At 40.4% G+C, this 24,154-nt stretch overlaps 3 protein-coding genes and 1 non-coding gene across 5 annotated transcripts; 3 read left to right on the top strand and 1 right to left on the bottom strand.

The window, feature by feature from the left end:
* Positions 1 to 2,631: 2,631 nt before the first annotated feature.
* Positions 2,632 to 3,547, top strand: LOC128473678 (ras-related protein Rab-39B-like). Its single transcript, XM_053455928.1, has 2 exons — positions 2,632 to 2,846; positions 3,145 to 3,547. Exons 1-2 carry the CDS (start codon positions 2,632 to 2,634, stop codon positions 3,545 to 3,547), a joined length of 618 nt encoding a protein of 205 aa, XP_053311903.1.
* Positions 3,548 to 3,749: 202 nt separating this feature from the next.
* On the bottom strand, positions 3,750 to 11,863 carry TAF12 (TATA-box binding protein associated factor 12). 2 transcript variants are annotated; one of them, XM_053454461.1, is made up of 7 exons: positions 11,787 to 11,854; positions 11,584 to 11,665; positions 9,021 to 9,281; positions 8,385 to 8,462; positions 8,172 to 8,286; positions 7,263 to 7,351; positions 3,750 to 4,036 (listed from the first exon to the last, which is right to left on the bottom strand). In XM_053454461.1, exons 2-7 carry the CDS (start codon positions 11,650 to 11,652, stop codon positions 4,001 to 4,003), a joined length of 648 nt encoding a protein of 215 aa, XP_053310436.1. In that variant the 5' UTR covers positions 11,653 to 11,665; positions 11,787 to 11,854; the 3' UTR covers positions 3,750 to 4,000. The 2 variants fall into 2 exon arrangements, with proteins under 2 accessions (XP_053310436.1, XP_053310437.1); XM_053454462.1 differs by lacking the exon at positions 11,584 to 11,665 and having other exon boundaries at positions 11,787 to 11,863.
* A 428-nt stretch (positions 11,864 to 12,291) lies between these two features.
* On the top strand, positions 12,292 to 12,427 carry LOC128476054 (U11 spliceosomal RNA). The gene has a single exon (XR_008347081.1). It is a non-coding gene; the product is annotated as a U11 spliceosomal RNA (small nuclear RNA).
* A 2,852-nt stretch (positions 12,428 to 15,279) lies between these two features.
* GMEB1 (glucocorticoid modulatory element binding protein 1) lies at positions 15,280 to 22,406 on the top strand. The gene is made up of 10 exons (XM_053454459.1): positions 15,280 to 15,385; positions 16,664 to 16,828; positions 17,234 to 17,313; positions 17,411 to 17,535; positions 18,025 to 18,128; positions 18,979 to 19,133; positions 19,548 to 19,679; positions 19,847 to 19,984; positions 20,313 to 20,435; positions 21,602 to 22,406. The coding sequence occupies exons 2-10, from the start codon at positions 16,701 to 16,703 to the stop codon at positions 22,129 to 22,131; spliced, it is 1,515 nt and encodes a 504-aa protein (XP_053310434.1). The 5' UTR covers positions 15,280 to 15,385; positions 16,664 to 16,700; the 3' UTR covers positions 22,132 to 22,406.
* Positions 22,407 to 24,154: the final 1,748 nt, after the last annotated feature.

The raw sequence follows: 24,154 nt of genomic DNA, 5'->3' as shown, positions 1-24,154 counted from the left end.
TTAAGCAACAACGGTTGCCCACTGACTCTTTAGTGCACCCACACATTATATATGGTGTCTTCAGCCCGAGTAGGGCTTTCTTTTGAAATAAAATTTTATATATATATTGCATCATTTAGTAAGAGAAATATCTAAAAATGTGGGGAAAATTAAGAAAAAAAATATTTTCACAGTTTCACCTATAAAAACTATATATAATCCAGCAAATGGATAAAAAAAAAATACCTCCAAAAGTGTATTTAGGAATTTGTCCTGTTTTGGGAAACACCACATATGCCTAGTATTTGCATTTATTTTGGTACTTACTGTCAGGGACTGGGTCCATACAGACGACTGTAATCACCCAGAGCGCCCATTGATGGAATTCAGGAGATATTGCGCAGTATCGGAGATGGACAGGGCCTGGTGCTGGGTACCAGCGCCCTGACATAGCAGCGGATGTTGTCCAGAACAAAAAGTGATATTCAGCAGGCAAGAGACCTAGCTCTACAGGCGAATGTGCAGGATGCTGCAGGCTGGGAGTAGGGAAGCTGAACAGAGTAACCGCAAGAACAAGGCAAGGAACACTGAGGATCTCGGCTCCTCGCTCCATCCCCTTATGCTTCTCCTTTAAGCAAGGATAGGATATCTTAACTGGGACATGGGGAGAGGAGAGAGGAACCGAAATCCTCAGATGATTCAGGGAAAAGAGGGGAAAGGTACATAAAAGACAGGCGCACATGAATACAGGACCAGCCTAGGACTATATGATAACAATTGGCGATTTAGTCACATCTTATGGCCATAGTATGCTTAGCCTACCACTACGCCAAAGTACAATATTATGGTGGGTCCTAGCGCTAAACCCTGCCTACTGAATTATTAATAAGCTGAAACTAAACATTAAATCTACACACAGAACAGAGAAGGACTTACCTTTAGACTGCAGACTGAGACAAACAGGTGGAGCACACCTTATAAAGGAAACTGAAGCTAAGAGCAGGACTGAAAAAGTATCAGAAGTAATCTTCAGAGCACAGGGAAATCCAGGAATGGATTACAGCAAAGGGGGAACTGTAGCAAGACAGGAGAAACTAGAGAGAAACAGCGCCGAAACCTGAATGGGACCTGACACAGGGTTAAATATGAATATATATGATGTGCGTCGCTGTTTCTAAACAAGATTTTTTTTTAAAAAAAATATGGTTTGCTGGGCCAGAAAAAAAAAACTGCTAAACAAAAGTATATATTTTTGGAAAGTTGGCATCCCAAAAGTATTTTACTGGGAGCATTTTAACATTTTTTATTCAAGCAATTTTCCCTGGGTACATAACATTCCTGAAACAACTTTGTATTCAGAAACACCCCGAGTACAGAAATACCCTATATACATGGGTAGGGTATGTCTCTTTGGCAAAATTCAAAATTGGAACATGCGCATTACCGTTTTCAAACATGGACTTTTGAGAGATCAGTTTGCTGGTTCCAGGTCTCATCTGAGACACGCTAGACGTCCCATATTTCATTTTAACCCCCTAAAACTATGTATTTCCAAAAATTAGACAGCTCCGGGAATCTAGTCCGGCGCCTTCCAAAGTTAGTCTAACAAAAAAAGAAAACATTTTTCACATCCATTCTGCAGTTTTACCATGTTTATTTTTCTGAGTGGATATGTGAAAGAACAAGAGAAGAAACCTTTCTCCCCTGTCCCTGAAGCTGCCAATTGTGGCAACGCGGGGGCATTTATTGTACCATGTCAATATGAAGTACCAGGTACGTCTTTGGTTGTGAAGGGGTTAAATGTGGTAAAGCATTCTTAATTGGCGTTCCCTCAGTCCCGGGAAAGGATGTCCTATCCCGCTGCTCAGATGCAGGCAGAAAGCAAGGAGGTGGGAGACCAGACGCAGGCAATGTTTTAAAGGTTTTTTTTCTTTCGTGAAAGCTAGAGGTGATCAACTTAAATAGACTGCATGATTAATGTGGCCAGGTGTGTGTATGGACTTTCTAGTAGTTAGTATAGACTAACACAAAAGGATTAATTATATATCGTAGAAAACGTATTTAAACAATGATCCTTTTAATCAACCATGGCGCCTGAAATTGTCAGCATTCCTGAAAACATGGGTAACAAAATAATCGCAACATAGTTAACAAAACCGAAATAAAAAGCAGATATAATATGTAAGATAAAAGCAATTATGATATCACTGTTGTTTTCCAGTTACAGTTTCTAAGCTTGTGCTGACAATAGAAATGCACACAGAATTACGATCTACCTGAAGAAACCAAGAAAGTCTAGAAAAGCTGCATTCGGATCAATACAACTATGCAAAATCTACGGCAATAAAACGCTATTCATATACGTAAAGAATCCCACAAACTGATAGCTTTTATTTGTTACATGTAATTTACATATAGGGACACAGGCGGTTTGTGAATACAGAGAGGATGTTATATAGTGACTGTCGTAAAAGGTGGAATAAAATGGGGGAGGAAACTATTTCATAGTGAAATGTGCCTGTCCAGACATGGCCCAGGGAAAAAGGAATGCAACAGACAAGAGGAAACCTGAAACCGGTAAAAGGAGGAACAGAGCAGATCGTCGTCAGTCGTAAGCCTCGGCTCCTCATTGAATCGACTCTCTCCCTTAGGATGGCGTGTGCATGGGATTTCCAGTTCCGTGTGCTACTGCTTGGGGATTCTGGCGTTGGAAAAACCTCTTTGCTGCGCTGGTACACAGATGGAGAGTTCTCAAGCAGCACAGGGCAAACCGTAGGAGTGGATTTCTGCTCTCGGGTAGAAGAGCCAGAGGACGGTGTTAAAGTCCGACTACAGTTCTGGGACACTGCAGGCCAAGAGCGATATCGGTGAGCTGGGGATGTAACTGAGAGCGGGAGTTTTCTTGTACCACTGGATGTAAGGGTCGCACACGTAGAAGCTCAGTCACTTTGTTGGGGGAGGGAATGATACAGCGTTCCACCGGTGTGTTTTTACATTATCCTTAGGTCTTAGCGTGTTTGAGGAGGAACTCAGAGCAAAACGTTACTTTTTATCTATGACAATATCAATTCTTCATTGTGTTCCAGGTGAAAAGATTTTTTTTATACGTGACAGTCTAGACAAGGGACATGATATATGTTTTATTGTGTATTCTCTTTTCTCTAGGGCAGTAACACGGTCCTATTACAGGAACGCATCTGCTGTTATTCTCCTCTTCGACCTTACTGCGCGTCCATCTTTTGATAATATCTTGAACTGGTACCAGGAAGTAATAGAGAGAACGAGACCTGAGCCCCTAATTTATTTGTTACTGGGAACTAAAAGTGACTTACGGGCCCAGCGCACGGTTACAAGAGAGGAGGGTCAGACGCTGGCAGATACCCTTAAAGCTCCATACCTAGAGACATCTGCACGGACGGGTAGCAACATCACAGCTGCACTCTCTCTTCTGTGCAGAGAGCTGCTCAAAATGGCCCGGCAAGAGAAAACACAAGGGGAGCGCTGGAAAGGTAGATGTACTACTGTACCGGAGGCTCAGCACACGCAGAAGAGGACATGTGCCTGCTAAGAAGGTCACACCAGCTTATACGACTACCTTTCTCAGCTATCACTTTGGGCCCTGCCCTACTCTAATACCTACAAGACACTACAGTCAGTGGCCCTGCAGCAGTGTTATACTCCTGGGATGAAGCTACCACGAGGACAGTCATTCAGTCACCAATTCTATTGCTGCATCAGTCTAACATATACAAGCCGCACCTGCAGAGTCATTACCGTGGCAAAATCTTTACTTAAACGCCTTTTTATATACACATACAACATCTGGAAGATGTGTTAACCCATTGCCTACCAGAGGTTACCGTAACACGGTTAAGAGAAGAACATTCTACAATCAGTGAAACAGCGGGTTTCTGTCCCCCAACTAAGGCTTTTCTTCAAACAGTCTCCAAGCTCGTTTGCTGCACATTCAATTGTTCGACAGGAGTGCGCAGATGGTGCGTGCAGCTGGTAGGGTGTGCAGCTATTTCTTTTGGGTTTTCTTAATTAAGGCCATTCTCTGTTATAAATCATCCAGGAGAAAAGTGCAGGGAACGAAGACACAAACCAAAAGAGCAAAGAGCAGGGATAAGACAAAAAAGGGAGGGGAAAGAGACAGAAAAAAATGGTGATTAATAAATCAAGATGTAAATAAAATATATGCAATTAAGTGCATTAGGCTGTAATGTATTATTACATAAGAGGAAGTAAACCATTGTAAATAAAATACTAGTATTCTGGGGCATGCCGGATAATGTAAAACTAATTACACAATGTTTAACAATGAAGAACAATACTGATGACTTTGGAGCAGTGATGAAAATATATGGAGTTTGACAAGTGAGGACATCTCATAACGTCTCCAATATAGAAATAATTTTATTTGCTGGTAGCCCCTCATGAGAGCCAGGGATATACTTTAGGGCCTTACATGGAGCTACTAATGGACCTTACATGGAGCTGGTAATAAGCAGCAAGGGAGAGGAATAACATAACATATAAGCCATTGCTGGCAGAGCTCCCCCTCTGCTCCTACATGGCAGACCATATTAAAAAGGTACAGAAGACACAAAGCACAGTAACATAACTCCTATAAGTGTATATGCATTTTCAGCAACACGTTTAATATTTTAATAAATCAGTAAAAATCAAGTTAAAAAGTGCCATTAAACTTTTTCCCACTCAAATGAAGCAAACCTTAATTAAGATAGGCCTGTTGTCTAGCAGTACGATAAAGCAGATAGTCCCTTAACAGGCAGGTAAGGAGGGACTTTTAAAAGTTTTTTTTTTCTCTTTAATGCTTAAGGGAACAATTGTGCAAATGATACTTTTAATAAAAGATGATTAGATAGTTTGAGTCTTGGAAAAGTTCAAATGCACTTTAACCCCTTGGCTGCTAAGCCATTTCCCACCCTGGTGCTAAGCTGGTTTTCGGCATTTTGGTGCATCTCTCGTTTAGAAGTAAATTTCTTGGGAATAAACTATACAAACCATATATTGTTTTTTGAGCACACCCAGCAGATTCCAAATATACCATTTTTATATGTGTGTGCATGTCTCATTAGGTTTGCAAAATAAGGCCAAAAATGGGAAAAAAGTGTAATTTTTCACTTCCAACTCAATAAAAACTAGTTCGTAATGTTATTTTTCTAAACTCTAATATCAAAAGCTGTGTTGCTAAATATTTGTAGTAGGTAACCGGTCTAAAATAAACAGAAATTGAGAACAGCAGACTGTATTTTTCTAATATTTTATTGCTAAAAGTTAAATTTACTAGACTATCACAAAAGACATCTTTAAATGTAATGCATGGCTGCCGTCAATTAAACAGCTCTAGCTGCCCGGGATGTTGAAATATGCCAACAAAACTATATATTTTTAGAAACTACACCCCCAGCTGCAGCAAATGAGGTCTTAGTTGTATTTGTATCACAAATCTGACTTGCACAACAAATAAGTGAATATCACACTTCTAAAAATAAAAAAAAAATTAAATTAAAAGCGACAAGTTCATATATGTCTTGCGCACTCCAGTCTTGTGCTACGAATACATGCAGCCCCTCATTTGATGCGCCAAGGGGTGTAGTTTCTGAAAATATATACTTTTTGTACCATAATTTAACTTTCCAGCTGTCTAAATGCAGGCATCACCCCTAAATATTTTAAGACAATTTTTTAACAAGATTCTCCAATCTGCAATATCTGAAGTTAAAGTGGTCTAGACATCTGGTAAGTTGAAATGTATACTTTATGTACCCTAATTTAAGAAACCACACCCCTTGGAGCTTCAAATGAGGGGTTACATGTATTTCTAGGACAAAAGTTGAGTGCACAAATAATGATGGAATATGTCGCTTTGGCTAGAAAAAATTTTTCTAACCTTAGCGACATGTTCATTTGTGTCTTGCCCACTCCAGGTTTGTACTAGAAACACATGCAGCCCCTCATTTGATGCGCCAGGGGGCGTAGTTTTTGCAAATAAGTACTTTTTGTGCCATAATTTAACTTCTTACGTGAGCAGTAATGCCACGTCAAGGCTTCAACCCTAATTACTGACCATTCATACGCCTTTCATATCTCCATTCACTCGCAGAAGCACACACCAAACTTTCCATACATTCACTCACAGAAGCACACACCATTCTTTCCATACATTCACTCACAGAAGCACACACCATTCTTTCCATACATTCACTCACAGAAGCACACACCATTCTTTCCATACATTCACTCACAGAAGCACACACCATTCTTTCCATACATTCACTCGCAGAAGCACACACCATTCTTTCCCCTTACAATCCCAAAGAAATGATGGTAAAGGGAGAAAAAAAAATCACTTTTACAGCAAAAATAAGTTTTGCAGTAAAAATGCAAGGCGCTCCAGGGATGATATGGTTACTCACGTACCGCACAGGCTAAATGGCTGATTTTAATAATATTTGCAGTTCATCAGGATTTCAAAAATTGCCTTCCTCTACCATTGGCTAAATTTAACCCCATGATCAAAGGGATCATGGGGTTAAAATTTAGTATCGGCCATTTTTAAAAAGGGAATGTGACTTTTTATAGCTATATGATTGCTGTGGTAACATTGGCTACCACAGTGATCATTTAGCTAGAATACTTTTTTTTTTTTTTTTTTTTAAGTTAAACTAGTTTATGTTTAGATAATTTAATTTGGGGGTCTCTAGGCAATTTTGATCTTTATTTATCTGCCTTTAGAGACCCCCAAATCATTTTTTTTTACTTTTTTTGTACATTTTGTTTTTTTAACTTAATATTTTTTATTCTTTTTTTACAAGCATTATACCAAAAGGTGAGGCGATTACCTTTCCAACGGTATATGTTGGGGGTCTGTAGCTGCTTAGATGCCTGAGATATAGGCATCTAAGCAGCATGCCCCCATACCTCTTTGACAATTGTCAGTTTTCAATAAAGTTGCGCGGTGACCTCTTTGCGCCATTACGCGCGACGTCACCGGCCGGATCGGGTGGTCCCAGTGATGCCCTTCAATATGAGGGGCAGATCGCCGGGGTAGGTGGTGATGGGGGTCCACAGACCTCCATCAAGATAGGGTAGTGCTAGCGACGGCATGGTGCCATCGCTAGCACCTGACTGGGACTGCTAGCGACGGCACCATGCCGTCTTTAGCAGTCAAGGGGTTAACCTGCAATTGTGGTTTGTTAACGCCTTTCCTCTTAGTAGGGAGATTCAGCAAAATGAACGTTTATAATTGTTCTTACCTGCTTGTGTGCCTCGGTTGTGCAAGCCTTTTTGTAGGGACGGATTTCTTCTGATCCAAAACCTGGGATCCACATATTCCACTGACGTTCTAAAGTTCAAATAAAAAATCAACAGTAAAATATCACGTAGTCAATGAGGTAAATGCAAGTATGCAACTATACTGAAAACACTAAAATAGAGAAAAATACAATACACTGGACTCTGGAGCAGTAAAAACTTGTAAAAATGATGAATCACGCTACACTATCTGGAAGTCTGATGGACAAATCTGGGTTTGGTGGACGTCAGGAGAACGCTACCTACTGGAATGAATTGTATCTACTGTAATATTGGGGGATAATGGTCTGGGGCTGTTTTTCAGAGTTTGAGCTAGGCACTTTAATTCCAGTGAAGGGTGATGTTAATGCTACACCATACAAAGACATTTTAGACAATACTACTCCTTTCCTGTTCCAGCATGACAGTGCCCCTGTGCACTGCAAAAGAGCCTTGAGCTTCACTCCTTTGAATTGAAATACTTTCTTATACAATATCACTGTCTGACCTCACAAATGCTCTAAATGGGAACAAATTCCCACAGATACACTAACATCTTGAGGAATGCCCTGCCCAAAAAGTATAGGCTGTTATAGCCACAGAAGTGGGGAGGGGGCAACTCCATATTAATGCCCATGGAGTTTGAATGGGATGTCCAGCAAGCTCATACAGGTGTGACGGTCAGGTGCCCACATACTTTTGGTTATACATTTTGTACATTCACATACACTAAATAATTGCTGTATGCTACCCACAGTGTTGTGCTCAAGTTAAGGACATTACTCACACAATGATCGCTGTACAGAAAAAGAGTAACTTCAAAATATATTTTAAACAGTTAAGCAATAGTGGGCAAATTTTTGTAAACAGACCTAAATGAAGTTGCACGTCTTTGACCTCCAGTGTATTTGATCTCCGGTGTCGGGCCAGCTGACAGGCTGCCGACACTACACTCTCTATGAAATCATCAGCTATCTGCAAGAGCATCTGTAATGAAAACATGACAGAATTTGATGACATTTGTGAATGAGAAATATAATGCACACCAAGAAAAACTCTACTGCAACATTTAGTTGTTCACTCACCTCCTCCACGTCCTCATCCAGCTGTTCATTAGGGTCTATCTCTCTGACCAGATCATGGAGCTTCTTCTTGGTTAAAACCTTAGGAAAGTGAACATTAACTAAATAATTTTCTCAACATTTAGAGAACTGAACCAAATATCTTTTCTCAAGTGCAGCAGATATACTGTATTTGCTCGATTATAAGACTAGGTTTTTTCAGAGCAAATGATCTAAAAAATAACCATCGTCTATACAAGGTCGTCTTCTAATCAGACCTCAAATAGAGGTCTGATTGTAAGACTAAGATCCAGATCCCCCGCAGCGCTGCAGGGGACCCAGATCCTCCTGTCTGGCAGCCGGTGGAGGTCTGCGCAACGCGCACAGACAACCTCCGCTGCTGCCGGGGCTTCTTCATTCATAGAAGACCCGGCGGCAGTAGCGAAGGTTGTCTGTGCGCATGGCGCAGACCTTCACCGGCTGCCACCACTAGACACAGAGGAATCTGAAGCACGGGGACAAGTTTAGGGATGCACTAGTAAGTCGGGGGAGGGTAAGAGTGGCATATGGGGGGCATTTAGGGGGTTAAAAATTTATTTTTGGGGGGTCATCTTATAATAAGGCAAATGCGGTATATGTACTTCATGGTACCCTCCTCACCTGGTTAGCATCCGGGCTTACTCGGCCCCCTCCAGCTGCTGTCCCCTGTACTTTGACCCCTGGAGTGCTGTTTGCAACAGCTTGCTCCTGCTTTACCGCAACCGAGGTGGACATAGAGGTGGTGGTGGTGGTGAAGTTTGACAGATTTATGAGCGTGGAGGCCCCGAACTGGTTCATAATCTGGAGTGCTTTCGCCCTCAGCTCACCCAATCGGGACACGTCTGCACGCTGTTTTGGGGTGTGAGGTCCCGGTCCAAGAAGCTGTGGTTAGGTAAACAAACTAGTGAATGTCAAGATATTTCTTTTTTCTCTACTCCACACACAGCTCAAGAGAACTAAATGTTTCCATTTTCACTACGAGCAGGGCACCCAGAAAGCATGCCCACGGCACATGTACATGAATAGTTTATAAATCAGTATCACAATATAGTCACATTTTTTCTAGACTCTCTTTGCTAACATTTCTATATATCCTATCTCCTCTAGATTGGAAGCCTGCGAACAGGGCCCTCTATACTTAATGTATGCATTTTCAGAAGCACTGTGTAAATTGTGAGCCCTGTATAAAATAAACACAATAGTGATATACCAGAGCTATAAGGCAGCTGCATGTGAAGGCAGTATTATACGCAGAAGCTAGATTTGGGAAGGTGGCTAGCAGAAGTTATCCAAGCCTTTGTGATAGGACAAGAGATTGCGCAAATAAATGTGTGTTAGTTTAGATATATACACCCTTCATGTATTCTTAAAAAATTATTACAAGACAAACTAGATATTTTGTGAAACAAACACCTCAACCGCTCCAAGACCTGACAGGGTACTTCTTACAGTATGTTTTAATGCTCATATAGAAAGACACACTCTCTCTGGTATGGCCTGATTTTACTCGTCAGTTCCAGAATATGGACAAAGCATAAGCATGTCAAGCATCTGTGGCCCAAAATGTGCCTACCAGGTATGCAATATTTGTGACAGCGGAATGTTGACAGGCAAGATGGTTAAACATTTTTTATGTCCTTGGCAGCCCCACAAGAAGAATGCATATTAAAGTAATCTATGACTTACCTTAGAAGCAGCAGCTGTGCAGCTACCTTCCTGCATGGCCCAAAAGTTATTGCCAGTATTACCAAATCAGCGGCAGGACAGCAATGAACTCAATTCAAGTGCTCTCAGCTCATAGGGGGTCTAAACAGACCACCGCAGGGTTCGCTGAGCTAGCACTGCCTTTAAGTAAGTATATCATATGCGCAAGGAAAAGAGTCAGGCCGACCACATCTTCTGCACAGAAAAGAGCTGGGGGTATGGAAAGGGGCAGATATTTATTCTGCAGAATCGTCCCATGCATTTGCAAAGGGAAAGGGACCCCCAGCTAGAAATCTTTCAAATGTTTCCATTATAAAGAACAGAATGTTGATTCTTAAAGCATATACACTTATGCCTCAAAGAAAATTCTTACTCAGCCTACAATAGAGATACAGAGAAAAGGGAAGGCAAAACTAGAAGGCACGCACACGTGTGTGTTTAAGCAGGTCGCTTGCACTTAAGCCCATACATTTAAAAAATACATACGGTATTTAATATACGGTATATCTATCTATCGCTATATATCTATATATAACAGGATACAGGCTAACAATACATATATAAACTACCCAAAAGAAGACCGAAACATTGATTGTTCAGTGAATAAACTACATGCAAACTTATGTGACTATTTTATATATCTCATTACATAAGCTATGGTGGGTAAAGCTGATGGAAAACCCTTCCTCTAAAATAAAGGGGGTAGTAGAAGCATTATCAAACACTCATCTACAGACACCAGACGGCTTGTTTTTTCCCTCAGAAATCTCATGGTGCTGCCACGACCACAAGGGATTCTGGGTAGGCGCATGCAAATAAGTTTAATAATTATCACCTTTTGCCGCTATATCCACTTTATACACGGAACCCTTAAAAGTAATTGCCCGCTGTACAAGACAGCCTTTAGACAACACTTGGGTAAGAGGTGCAGTAGCCAGATCATGGACAGCTGAGATATATATATATATATATATATATATATATATAAATAAATAAATAAATCTCCTACATACATTCACTGCTACTCTGAATTAATAGTTGTAGGTTTATCAGGGTATGTTTGATTACACAATAAATCCACAGTAAACAAACTGTGCTCTTTATCACACGCCAGGGTTGCTATTCATCATTAGCACAGCGAGTACTATCAGAGTGACAAGTTTCGGTGCCCTGTACGAAGAGTAATAAAATCAGCGTCTTATTAGTGCCTAGATACTCAGCAGCACCGTTATCGCGAGCCGTGTGTTAGTGTTTCTGTAACAGCAGCTACTATAGGGTGCTGAAGATGCATTACTGCTGTGTAGATACTCAACACCACTATACTACGAAGCATGCTGATCTCTTACTACAAACACACACACGTTTACTGCACAGCGAATGGTTAATTAGGCTGTCAGGTATAGAGATACTCGGTATCACTATACAGAGGCTCATGCTCACACGCTTTTTTTTTATTATTATTATTATTATTTTTACTTACAGCCAGCTGAGTATCTAGCTCTGTAATGACATCGCACACGGCGGTGGGACCGCTGAGCACACACGTCATGATCACCAGCCGTCTGCGGACAACAAGAGCATCAGTTTTGGGCAGTGGCGTGTGTGCGCTGCGAATACACGGTGTACGGGCAAAAAGACATGGTACATATTTAAAAACCAGGTCAGACACCGCTTTGTGCTCACCTCCTCTATCACTGTCTCGCTCACTCTTCCTCAAACACCGGAAGTCCGCCGTAGACGCTGAAGCTCTGTGCACGCGCGCAATAATTGTATGGTGTTTTTTTTTGTTAACTTTATTTAAACGAACATTTAGACACAGGAATTCCCTTGCCGTAATGATTCATTTTTCGTTTTCCTTTTTTTTTTCTAAGCTATATGTAGTATTTTAGTTCCTGAAAACACTGCAGCATATAATATAGTTAACTACGCGTCAAGGTTTTGAATGTACAAAAACTCCCATAATCCACCTATCTATTAATTTACATATATTTGCATGTTAACTGTTGTCTCGCAGGGAGAAGTCTTATTATAAGCAATGTTAGCATATTTGAAGGAATAATTTCAGAAATGTATAATTAGTGGGTCGTGGGTGGCATTACTTCATGTTTTAAGTGCGCAAACGCGAAGTCACCATAAGCTTAACAAAGATTATGAAACGGCTGATGCTTACGCCAGTCAGTGTTTCGATAAAAAGGGCTTGTGCCGTGCATGGCACATCGCGGTTCTCCTTTTGGGGGACTGCGGTGCGGAATCGATATCAAGAGATTTCGGAAGCATAATTTTTGCTAACGAGGCTGCTTGTGATCTTTTGTCCGGGCGCCTCAATTTGATGTGTATAAGAATAGAAAAATGTTTAAAGTGTAAACTATCTATGGGAAAGATACTGGAGTCCTAGTTTTGCTTTAGGAATGGGCAAGGTGATGTTTTGACTTTGCTTTACAAACGTAAGGACCCATCAGTTTTATATATTTTGTGGTTTTACATGACATCAAATAAGAAAGAGAAAAGCTATTAAAATCTGTTGAACCATAAATAAAATCAATGTAGAACAGGAGTGGAAGAGTCAAATTTATCCCTGGTATGATAAGCAAGTACTAATAGAGAAAAATGTTACACTGACTCTAATAAATACTAATGAGACGGAAACATTAGCCCCCTAAGGAAACCTAACTAGCGAACAAATAGTGGTGGATCCAGTCTGGCTGCCTCGTAGCCCTGACTTCAATACGATTGCCTAAGTACAGGATACAAAGTGTAGGCCCTAAGAGATCGCTCCTAATAATGCCCTAAGTGGAACGAAAGAAAATAGTGTCATAAAATCATCCGATGCATGTTTCGCTGGGATTTGGCTCAGCTTCGTCACAGACTAGTGTTCTACTAGCTTGTGTTCTGATCTCATATATCTGATATATATCTGATATATATATATATATATATATTAACTGGGATTCATTTCCTACTTGTTGTACCTCCTTTAGTTAGGTGGTCAGTGGCCCTTTTGCTGTTACTCTTCATGTAACGGGTGTTTTAACATTTTTGTGGCGCTCGTGTTTAGCTGTAATTGTCTTCTTTCTCATTAACTGAACCCTTACAAATTAAATATATAAAAAGGTTTCCCCAGAGTAAGGTAGGTCTAAAAGGTGCTGCAGCAGTAGTAGTAGAACACTTGCAGCTCCATGGAGCAGGACTGAATTTCCACAATGCCAGTTTTTGTCACCAATATTTATTCATCAATGAAAAATATGATATATATATATATATAAAAAAACAACTTGTCCACAATCACAGGTTTTGCTAGTAAGATAAACGGCCAACTGTCTTAATCAACTAAACTCATTGGTATCCACTATCCTATACACAGTCCCTCTCACTTTACCTCATTGAGTGCCAAAAAAGCTTGTAATGGCGCCAACACGGCTTGCAATGACGATGGCTACACGTGGCGACGAATCATTACTTTTGCAGTTTGTTTTTGTTAGTTTTGTCAGATATCCCCCTCATTGTTGATGCACAAAACAGGCAAAAATGAAGTTCAGACAAAAACGAATCCATTAGTCTAGCAATTTGTCTATGACCTCAGATATTTTGGAGCATTCACAATGCAATAATCCGGATAAACTAGCCTTAATGTTAGACAAGGCAGAGAAACCGGGGCAGATCTTCTATTATGTGTATACCCTGAGAAGTTCTAGACTAGTAAAATCAGCTAGACATCCTGATCTGTCCCCTAAGGCTTCAAAGTTCCAGAATCTCTCCTCTTTTTCTGAGGTTAGATACTCCACTCCGAAACTGGGCTAAAGGTGATGGGTCCTATGGATTATCCTGTTCAACACATGGCCAAATTTCAGGGGACATCCTTTCAATAACCTTATCTGCTTCTCTCACTTCCATATTAGGCAGGATTGCTCAATGGGGATCGATGACCTCAGACAGATGGGTGCTTTGGGTGATGTGGAAATGCCTCTTTTCCGGGGTTCCAGTAGGCCCCTGTTACTCCTCTATTTGGGATATTGATCCTCTTACTGTCCTATCCAAGTTGGACATTTTTTCAATTTTCCTTTGCACTCTCTTAGTTAAACTCTCTAGCCCAAGACTAAGTGCTTGTAAATGAGCTACAAACTACCCAGTATCTGTACTGGGTAGCCAAGAGCTCAATTCTGCAGGGTCATGCAGAGAGTGTGTGTGGTCCCGCACTCTTTGTCCCAGGAAATGTTGGTGAATATGCATTAACCATTTTAAAACTGGATACCAGGGAATGCTTAATGCTGTGTGAGTCATTAAGAAGGGCTGTCTGGCAACACATACATTTCACACACTGAGCTATGTTACTCTGTGCATCCCCATACCTTTATAAACGAGCGGACCCTGAGACTGTTGAAGTATTAGTCCATCTTAAAGATTATATGTAGTGATTTGCCAACTAAATGGCTCTAATACTGGTCCTCACGGGAAGCTTGAATTATTTAAAGATGCACTTGAGTCATCTGCATTCAAGCAGGGATATCAATTATAACCAAAAGATAGCAAAAGCACCAACTGAGAGTATTCTACACGATCACAGCAGTGCAATAGAGGAAGAAGGCCGTTACACCGTGACACCCTGAGAATCTGCCCCTTCACCCCGAGACACTGGTGTAACTACAGGGGCTGCAGCGAGATGAGTGCGTGCGTAATTTGTGTGCTTGCATATGTTGTATGTCGAAAGGGGGAGGGGCAAAGAAAGTACAGACCAGCTGTTGAAGTTGGGGATACCTGGGGCAATTTTCGCACCAGGGCCCTGTTGTTTCTAGTTACGGCCCTGCCCTGAGATTGGGGCAAAAGCCCAGAGACCTAGGGTCAAACCCTGAGAGTTTACTGGTACGTGCATCACTTGTCAAAGACTGCAGCCTTCAATGGCCAGTGCAACAGCCGTGTGGTACACGTAAGCATCAGAGTGCTGCTCACTGAAAGCCATAGTCATATAATGATAATTTAATACCCATGCGGGAAGAAGCTCAGTACCAAGCACCAATGTCTTTCTTCTAGCGGGAAGCCAATACTCCATACCGCACCAACCAAACAATGGCGAGGGTAACGCATCACAAATAAACCTCTGGCTCACGATACCTAAGAACTGACTGCTGATTGGGTAAAAGATCTGCGCGTGCCGCCTACGTCTAACAGGAAGTGACGTACGATAGCTTAGAAGGAGGCTTGGGACGCGCTTGCTTGGGTGACGTTCACCGGAGATCTGATCGGAGACCGTGCGCGTCCACGAAGGAAGGGCGGGAGCGCTCAGTGAGGTGGTTTGCAAGAAGTTACTTAGTTGTTGAAGTAGTATGTTGAAAGAGACAATAACAAGGATGATAAATAGAGTACAGAATACCGCAGAGCGCGGGCTGCTTATGAAAGGATATGTTGTTGTGTTGTGTTTTCCAAGAATACCGTAGTTCACATGACGTGGTCGCTGCGTGTTTTATATTTACACCATATGTATCAATAAAGAAAGTGTAATTGCAGTGGGCTGCATGGTATGGTGGCGTATATACACTTTGTTAGCTGTAGCGGTATATAGCAGGGAGGGAGAAAGGGCTGGGACTGTTTTCCGGTAAGACTGCGGTATAATATAGTCCGCACATAATGTCTGGAGGAAACAGATGAGTGAATCTAGATCACATGTCAGGAGATCTCATAAACGTGGCAATAATGTGCAAATAAATATTATATATAATGTATTGAGTGATATTATTACCAGCCTTAAGCCCTGCGCTTTTATATTCTTGGCTTTGGATGGACGTGTCTGGGAGTTTGATGGGCAGTAGGAATAATGCCAGATTTTCTGAAAAATCTCCCTCTGTAGATTAATGCTGGAAAAATGCAGTTTTGATGATTATCCTGTTTAGCTTCTACATAGAGAGATCTGTAGTTTTGGGCATTAAAATACATGTACATTGATATTGTTTGTAGATAAATTCTATGCAGTTTTATATTCTGTATATATATATATATATATATATATATATATATATATATATATATATATATATATATATATATATATATTATAGTGTCAGAGTTACTCTAATAGGTAGGTGCAGACTTTGTAGTCCTGTTTCAACATAAAGGAATCTAAACACAGGAACTGCCTAGAGATTTTAGCTGAGGTGCTCTGAATGCTGATATGGCTTTTCAGGGCTTTTGGTTGATCTTGGTATGGCCCTATATTTCTAGACTGGACTGCCTAAATGACACGGGCAGATTAATAAGCAAATAATATTTGGCGTGAGTTGGATTACCTTCTCATTCCCTTGCATTTCTCTGACGTCGTGATTAGGCACCTATGCAGTGCCAGTTGTTACATCCCTGAAAGATGCAAATACATCTCCTATGTGTCTATTAAGTTCACGTGATTAGCGTCAGAGTGTAATAGGTCAAGGGTCACATGACATTTTTATCATGTAACCATTCTTTGATGCCATTAACACTCTTTTGGCTCTGGCAAAAATCGGATGCTTATTGTTTGTGACTACCAAAAATAGGCAGTTTTTTTTATTATTATTTAAATCAAATTCTGTGTGCAGAAGGCTGCTGGATAGAACTAAACTACACATGTGACAGATGGCGAACGCAGAGGTGACTGTCCCTATGGGGGACGTGGTGGTGATTCCCAGTGAATGTACAGAGGGAGAAGACCCAGAAGACACAAAGACACAGGTCATCTTGCAGTTACAACCAATTTCCCATGGGTAAGTGGTTCTGATAAGGCACTAGTGTTTTTTTTTTCTTCTTGCATGCCTGCACTTCTCTGTCCTTCATTCTCATCCATCATGCTGGATGCCCTTTAATGCTATCAAAAATCCTCTGCCATTGGATCGGTCTCAAATCTCAACAGTGATTACTGGTTCAGTTGATTATTTCTTCCAGTGCCCTCTTCTTCAAACTAAGTATTCCCTCCTTTTACTATAGCTGTGTGCTGATCCCCCTTTCTCTGTCGATTGACCTACCTTTTTTTTTTCTTCTCACAAGAGCCCATTGTTGGAATGTTTTATAGCCGAAGGCATGTAACTATTCTAACAACTATATTGCCTCTTCCACTCTTTTCCTATGTATTCTTTCCTACTGCTGGATTAAATGTAACTCTACCCACGCAGGATTTACGGGGAGGTGTCAGACGCAGATGCTGCTGTTGTGTCCTTAGAGACTCACACCCTGAAGATGGGGGACACATTAGGTATGTTACAGTTACTGTACCCCACCTCCAGTTTTGTCCATGTAATGCATAACCTTGCTTTTTAGTATTTTCTTCCCGCCACCTTTTCTTTTTACAGACGGTGGTACAGTAGAGCTCGGTGAAGACATCGACATTGCCTATCCTATAACATGCGGGGAGAGCAAGGCCATCCTGCTATGGAAGAAATTTGTCTGTCCAGGAATAAATGTGAAGTGTGTTAAGGTGAGAGCATAGGACACGAGGAGAACACTGATAAGAGGCTGTCATCAACATGACCCAACAAGACAGCAGACAGAAATGGGAATGAGTGTGGCAGAAATGAGTTCACAGAAGTCTAAAGCAACATATAAAGTGACACAGTAGTAAAGACCACTTTAAGTGCTTTTTCATTACCTGCATTTTGCCACAAGTGCTTAAGTATTGCTTTATGTGTGCTGCCTGATATCACAGAGCTGTATGAAAGGGATCCCATCTTCAAGTCTGTATTTATACAGAGCGGTTTTGGGGTAAAGTGCAAAAAGTTCATTGGTGTCTGTACATTTTTCTCTTGGCACAGAATTGCCAAAGAGCCTCTTGGTTTATATGTTGCATTTTTCATGTCAATTTAACAATGTGAGTGTAAGATATGTAAAAACCTGACAATGAGCCCTTATGTTTTACTATCCTACTACCCTAATATTTCTTATCCCTTGCATCTTCTCTGGTTTGTAGTATAACGAACAGCTGATCAGCCCCAAACACTTTGTTCATTTGGCTGGAAAATCCACATTAAAAGACTGGAAGCGAGCCATCCGCCTGGAAGGTGTTATGTTGAGGTGGGTAAGGGAGGGAGCATAAAAGTGAAGTCTGGTCACACGCTCCTACATCCAGTGTTAAAGAAAAATCCATTTACAAGGTGCAGTGTTAGTAACAGGTATACATTTGTAAATACAGCTTATCATGTCTTCCAGTGCTCTTGGCATATATACCGTATATATCTCACTTCAGGTAAAGCCTCTGTTGATCAGGCCATAAAAAATTATGGCAGAACAAACATTGATGCACAGGGTTATTTCAGACTTGCAGCAACTGTAAAACTCCTTAATTGGGTTTTCATTCAACTACAGACAGTTATCATTTTTACATTGTCTCAACGCAGTTCACACTTACATCTTCCCGAACTTAGACTTGTTTTACATAAACCGGTACACTTAGGATAACTCAATACTGCATTTATCACACTACCTATCCTTTATCTTGTATACTGGGTCAGTTCTGTTATGAAATTGAACATTGTACCTTTAAATAAAGGTACATAACCTGACATTTACACGCGAGGGCCTTTTGTGCTTTGTATTCATTGAAAAGCTGGGATTTTTAGTCTCTGGTGTGATGGGATGCATCTATGAACGACTTAACATGTAACTTGTCTAATTGTTTGTTTAGTTGTGTATGTAGCTTTCAGCTGTCTGTTTCATTTTCTGTGTCTTCCTACTCTGGCTAGAAATTACAAACAAAAATCTTTCAAAGGTGTCCAAAGTGTGCTGTAACAACGTTTGCTAGGATCTAAATGTGAGAATTTATTTTGGCAGTATATACGAGGCATGATTTAATATCCTAGCAGGTGCAGGTCTATGTTTGGGTCCCTTTTAGTTACTTTGTTGTTTTCTTGGTTTCTCTTGGAAGGAAAATGATGGATTCCGGCCAGATGGATTTTTACCAGCACGACAAGGTCTGCACAAATACATGCAGGAGCACCAAGTTTGACCTCCTTATTAGCAGCGCCCGTGCCCCTGTACCTGGACAGAGCACTGTTGTACAAACCCCCACCACAGGAGAAGGTATAGCGTCACATCTGCTGGTCAATCCTGTGTAGTCTGCTGTTTCCACCCCTGGGTGATGTAGAGCCCAGAGGGTTTGTTGCTTGCATTGGAATTTAAGAATAAATAGTACATAATCAAATTATTAATACATGGATTGATTACGGCAGCCAAGTTAGTGTTTAGTTTTATTTTTTTGTTTTATGTCATTATGTATGTGTGTGTGTATGTATGTATGTATGTGTGTATATATATATATATATATATATATATATATAATATAAAAATGAGGTTTGTCTCTTTGTGCAAAAATGAATACTGAACTTTTTCAATAGCTGCTTAATGCTAAGCGTCTTCGAAGCCTTATTCATGGCAGTGTGGTGTGCAGTCCTGATAGATTTAAAGTTCACATGGTTCACCTTCTGTACCCTGCAGGCAGCCTATCTTCAATTGCTGTATCTGAAGAAGCTGTTGAGGACGGAGCTATTGAATGGAACCAAGCACTTCCTGCCACTGTGCAGGTGAACAGAGAGGAGAGAAGCAAGAAAGAAGGGGAAGAGATATCCGGTAAAACAGATGGAAACCTACAAAGCTAGATTTGTGTAGTACTAGAATCCTTACTTCAATATAATTACAGGAGGAGTTTGTTTACTGTGACATAATGTAGCATTAAAGTGAGAAATAACAAGCGCAGTCTTGGGAAAAATACAGCTTTGTTTTCATTTCCCCTGTAGAGGAGACTTTGCTTTTCTGGAGGGGTATCTCAGATGTGGGTCTTATGGATGAAGTGATCAGTAAGGTGCAGAATGAGATAGAGGATCTTTTGAGTGGAGTCCAACAACGAATGGACCAGACACCTTTCCAGGTGACAGGTTGGTACTAGATTATATTTTTTGGGGAAGTCAAAAAAACATTTGGGTGTCCAATAGTAGTAGGTAGGGGGGTTCTAGTTACTACAGTGTTCATTTCAGCATAGATGGAACAGGACTTTAGATGAACTAACATACTGACTTCCCTAGTGCAACTTTACATTAAGACACTGATATTCTCTGAGAGGCCATAGACTTCAAGAGATTACATGTAAATATGTAATGTTTCACATTATGTGAGGAGGAAGCAAATCTTTTCACGTGTGACTCTTGAGTACCTTGTTGCATAGGGTGACTTCAAATGATCCTCTCTGCTCACTCTCCCTGTAAGATGCCACGTTGCTCAGTAATATTGCGCACAGCTTGGGCTTGTTTGACGCTGTTAAGAGAGTTCTGGAGCAGAAGAAGAACCAGACAGACCAGAGTGAAGAACAGTATCATTACACATTGGCGGGTAAGACTGTCATATAAAGTATTTCTTGTGTATTTCACAATGAGTTTGTAGGAGGGTTGTGGCGAGATAAAACATTTCAACTCTCCAACTGTACTGAAGACGGATGTTGAAATATGGAACTCCTTCCGTAGTCTCAAAGTTCAGTGAATGAAGCTAATGCAAAGATCACCCAGAATGTTGCATAGCTGTCTACAATAATGTCTTATGGGTAGATTATTGGGACCAGAAAAAACTTTTCTTCAACACTGAGCTAAATGACTGATAGGGGGCAAACTGAACACTTGAGGTTGGTGGAAGCGTAAAGCGCATGGGTGCAGGCAGCATGAGATTACTTTTTGGTTCAATTGAGTTTAGGCAACAGGAGATGTTTGGCCAAACAGATCTTCTGCATGCTTGGCAACTGAGGTGTGAGACATTCTGCAGAATCCTTCTGAAGCCTCAGCTATCGTATATATTAAAGTGCCTTTGACAAGATTCTTAAAACCATGTTGATTACAGTAAGAATGGCAAAATGTGTCATCAACACTTAAAAAAAATAAATAAAAATATGAAGGCCATAGCAAATTCTAATGTTCATCCCTTGAAGCCCTTGTCTAAGGGAGTTCCTAGCATGAGCTTGACTTCATCCCTGATTGTATGATTATTTATTTTTCTCATCCCCTTGTTTTTTATTTTTGTTTGATTCTAGCAGTACATATTTTGTGGTAAATTTAAAAAAGATGTGTCTGTGCCTATGTATGTATAAAATATACTACACACTATCAAATGTTTAGGTCCCTTAGAAATGTAATGGAAATGTCCATTTAAATAACATCAAATGGATCAGAAATACAGAATAGACATTGTTAATGTTGTAGAGGATTATTCTAGTTGGAAACAGCAGCTGATTACGCTGTACATATGCGTACAGTGTTGGCACGCTATGCCAAGTTTAAGTTAATTGCTCATTAGAAAACCTTTTTGCAATTATGTTAGCACAGCTACAGATTTCCTTGTTTTTCATGAAAAGTGACCCCCAAACCTGTGTGTGTGTGTGTGTGTGTGTGTGTGTATATTTTATATAATGTTAATGGGATGTAAAAGTGTAGTGAATTAATGGTCCCAGAGAACTGGTGTGGTGACATGATTTTTGTTTTCTTTCTGTACAAACCTGCCCCCCCCCCCAGATCTGGAGCGCCAGTTGGAAGCACAAAAGAAGCAGGAAGGCAGCAAGTCACCTCTCTTCCAAAATGTGGTTCTAATGCCTGTGAACACCCCCAAACCACCTAAGAGGCCTCGACTACAGCGCCCAGCTTCTGCTGGTTCTTTGAGCACCACATCTTCTCAGCCTCACTACACTGTGCTGTCCCCTCTGACTCTGGCTCCTGTAGGACAACAGTTCTCTTTGGGTGGCCTGAGATACACAACTGTGCTTGGTAAGGCGGGAAGTGGAGATACCTTGGCAGTACTAACAACTGAAATGCAAGAATCTGGGGGCTTGGCCGGGATGATGAGCCCAGTTGAGTTGGTTACCATGGATACAGGACTTGGACATGATGGTGTTGGTGAGGAGGGGCAGACCATCATCCAGATAGACCCAGCACCAGACCCTGAGGGAGGTTCAAAGGTGATGGAACTTGGAGACGGAAAGGTTTTAGGTGTTGGCCACCCAGACGGAATACATAATGTGGAGATTGTTGTGTTAGAGGATGACTAAAAAGGATCTAGGAGCATTCATGATCATGTGGAAGCCTGCTCCCATTGAGGGAATGTCATTTCTGATAGAAAAAGACACTTGCAAAGTGACCTAATGCAGTTCCTGCATACGAACTTGGATTATGAATTGTTAGGACTGAGTCTTCATCTGCCATACTGGATCTTCATGTAGAATCCATGTATGGATGTTCACTCCTATAGATTTATCTGTACATATATTGTGAGTAAAACAAAAAACACACAAATCTAATAAATTGGCAGTAGCATAAACTCATATTTTAAGGGATTCATTTCTGACATAAAATAAACTCAACCTTTTGGCTTGCTTCCCTCTTGACACTTGCACATCACCTGTCCACCAGATCAGCAATTATATGGATAATATAATTCACTTTGATGCTTGGCCAACATGCTTACGCTGAAGCAGAATTGTCATAGATCGTCGTTAAATTCAAGTATTGCTACTACTCATAGCTTGCGTTTTTGGTTTTTAATCGGTCCAATTGTTTTCGATTTGGTTTTAATTGATGGGAATTATTTTACCCCTGTACAGCTGAAGCCAGGGAAATGCATAATCCATTTTTTTTGTCCACTGTCTTGTTGATAATGTAAATATTCTTTCCTATATACATACACACACTATTGTGCCAAGGGGTGACTTAGGAAAATATTGTTTTGAGACAATTGCTTATATTGTTTCATGCTTTCCTGTAAGACTATACTAGTTTACTAATAATAGAAAAAAATATTTTGAAGATACAATCTGTAATCAAGGGAGTTGGCCTTGCTAACAGATGAATAATATTACTAAAGTACCGTATTATCTACACATGCTTTTGGTAACATGTGGATATTAGTCATGTTATTAAAACCGCTCATAGCGTGTGCTAGTTTACCTGTGGGAATTTGACATTTGTTGCAAATGGTGATATATGAAGTTCTTACAAAAATTAAAAAAAAGATGACAACTGCGGTGGGTAAGTGTGAATAGCCAACTAGCATAGTTCTAATAGAAAGGTGCGAAACTATGGGAACTAGTTCATCTAGAGTAATTAAATATTAAATTAAATGTAGTGAAATCAATACTAAAAAGAAAAAAACAACCCCTACACAGAAAGATATTAAGAGTTATCATCCTATACAAATGCTCCAAACCCTGAATCAAAAGAGGGGTGATTTTTATTATTATTTAGACTATAATTTGACTAGTAGTTCCTTTTCTACTAGAATTATATTATTTGGCTATCCACAATTTCCTTTCTCTTTTATTTTTAAATTCATAGCTAATAAATTGTACTTTAGGAGCATTCTCCCCCCCTCCCCCTTAAATGATGATCTTGTCCTGATGTTGGCAGTCAGAAAGGTAGGCATATGATCTAAGTTTAATGATCTAAGGGGCATGAGAAGAAATAATCACGTGACAATTCTGCTCCTGGATGTATACACATAGTGGGTTTCTAATACATGCATAGTGCTTATTACTCTGTAACCATACCGGTGTCTAATGCCCGAGCTGCAGCACGTAATATAAATGATGAGCTATTAACCCACCTTGAAGTCATACTCTTTAGAGACTACAGTTAGTTTTATTAAATGTAAAGCTAGGGCGGCAGCAATTCCCGTTTCAACAGAAATAACATTGTGGGCTACAGCGAGTGGTGTAGTCACCATGGTTACATACACACTACAGCACCAATGGCTCCTCCTTGCACAACAATTCCGCTTTAGGCCTAATATGTGATGTGATTAAGAAATTATTCTGTTATCAATAAAATTGACAAAACAAAAAAGAAACTTCGCACTCCCGGCAAATATTAACGTGTTTACGTCTCGCCAGCGGCGTATGGAGCTAACGCGCCATGTTGGATACTGGACAGCCAGGTTATACACCAAGGAAGCATTTATCCGTTTTGTGTTTGTTTTTTTTTGTTTTTTTTTTACACAAAAGCTCTGAATCCAGGATGTTTTATTCTGCTTCATATCTTGTATACACACTAGTTGAATTCCTCTAATAAATAACGTAT

This window comes from Spea bombifrons, chromosome 2 (genome assembly GCF_027358695.1).
Source record: "Spea bombifrons isolate aSpeBom1 chromosome 2, aSpeBom1.2.pri, whole genome shotgun sequence".
Taxonomy (NCBI): domain Eukaryota; kingdom Metazoa; phylum Chordata; class Amphibia; order Anura; family Pelobatidae; genus Spea; species Spea bombifrons.
The sequence above is the reverse complement of the archived record's forward strand: the minus strand, read 5'-3'. Positions and strand labels throughout refer to the sequence as shown.

What these genes read in the sequence shown, in the direction of transcription:
- LOC128473678 (XM_053455928.1), top strand. Translation starts at nt 2,632, where the DNA reads ATGGCGTGTGCATGGGATTTCCAGTTCCGTGTGCTACTGCTTGGGGAT. An exon ending in GCAGGCCAAGAGCGATATCG is followed by an intron (nt 2,847 to 3,144) that starts GTGAGCTGGGGA and finishes TCTTTTCTCTAG; the next exon opens with GGCAGTAACACGGTCCTATT.
- TAF12 (XM_053454461.1), bottom strand. Translation starts at nt 11,652, where the DNA reads ATGACGTGTGTGCTCAGCGGTCCCACCGCCGTGTGCGATGTCATTACA. An exon ending in AGCTAGATACTCAGCTGGCT is followed by an intron (nt 9,282 to 11,583) that starts GTAAGTAAAAAT and finishes ACCTAACCACAG; the next exon opens with CTTCTTGGACCGGGACCTCA. An exon ending in AGACGTGCAACTTCATTTAG is followed by an intron (nt 7,352 to 8,171) that starts GTCTGTTTACAA and finishes TTTGAACTTTAG; the next exon opens with AACGTCAGTGGAATATGTGG.
- GMEB1 (XM_053454459.1), top strand. Translation starts at nt 16,701, where the DNA reads ATGGCGAACGCAGAGGTGACTGTCCCTATGGGGGACGTGGTGGTGATT. An exon ending in TAAATGTGAAGTGTGTTAAG is followed by an intron (nt 17,536 to 18,024) that starts GTGAGAGCATAG and finishes TCTGGTTTGTAG; the next exon opens with TATAACGAACAGCTGATCAG. An exon ending in GACACCTTTCCAGGTGACAG is followed by an intron (nt 19,985 to 20,312) that starts GTTGGTACTAGA and finishes TCTCCCTGTAAG; the next exon opens with ATGCCACGTTGCTCAGTAAT.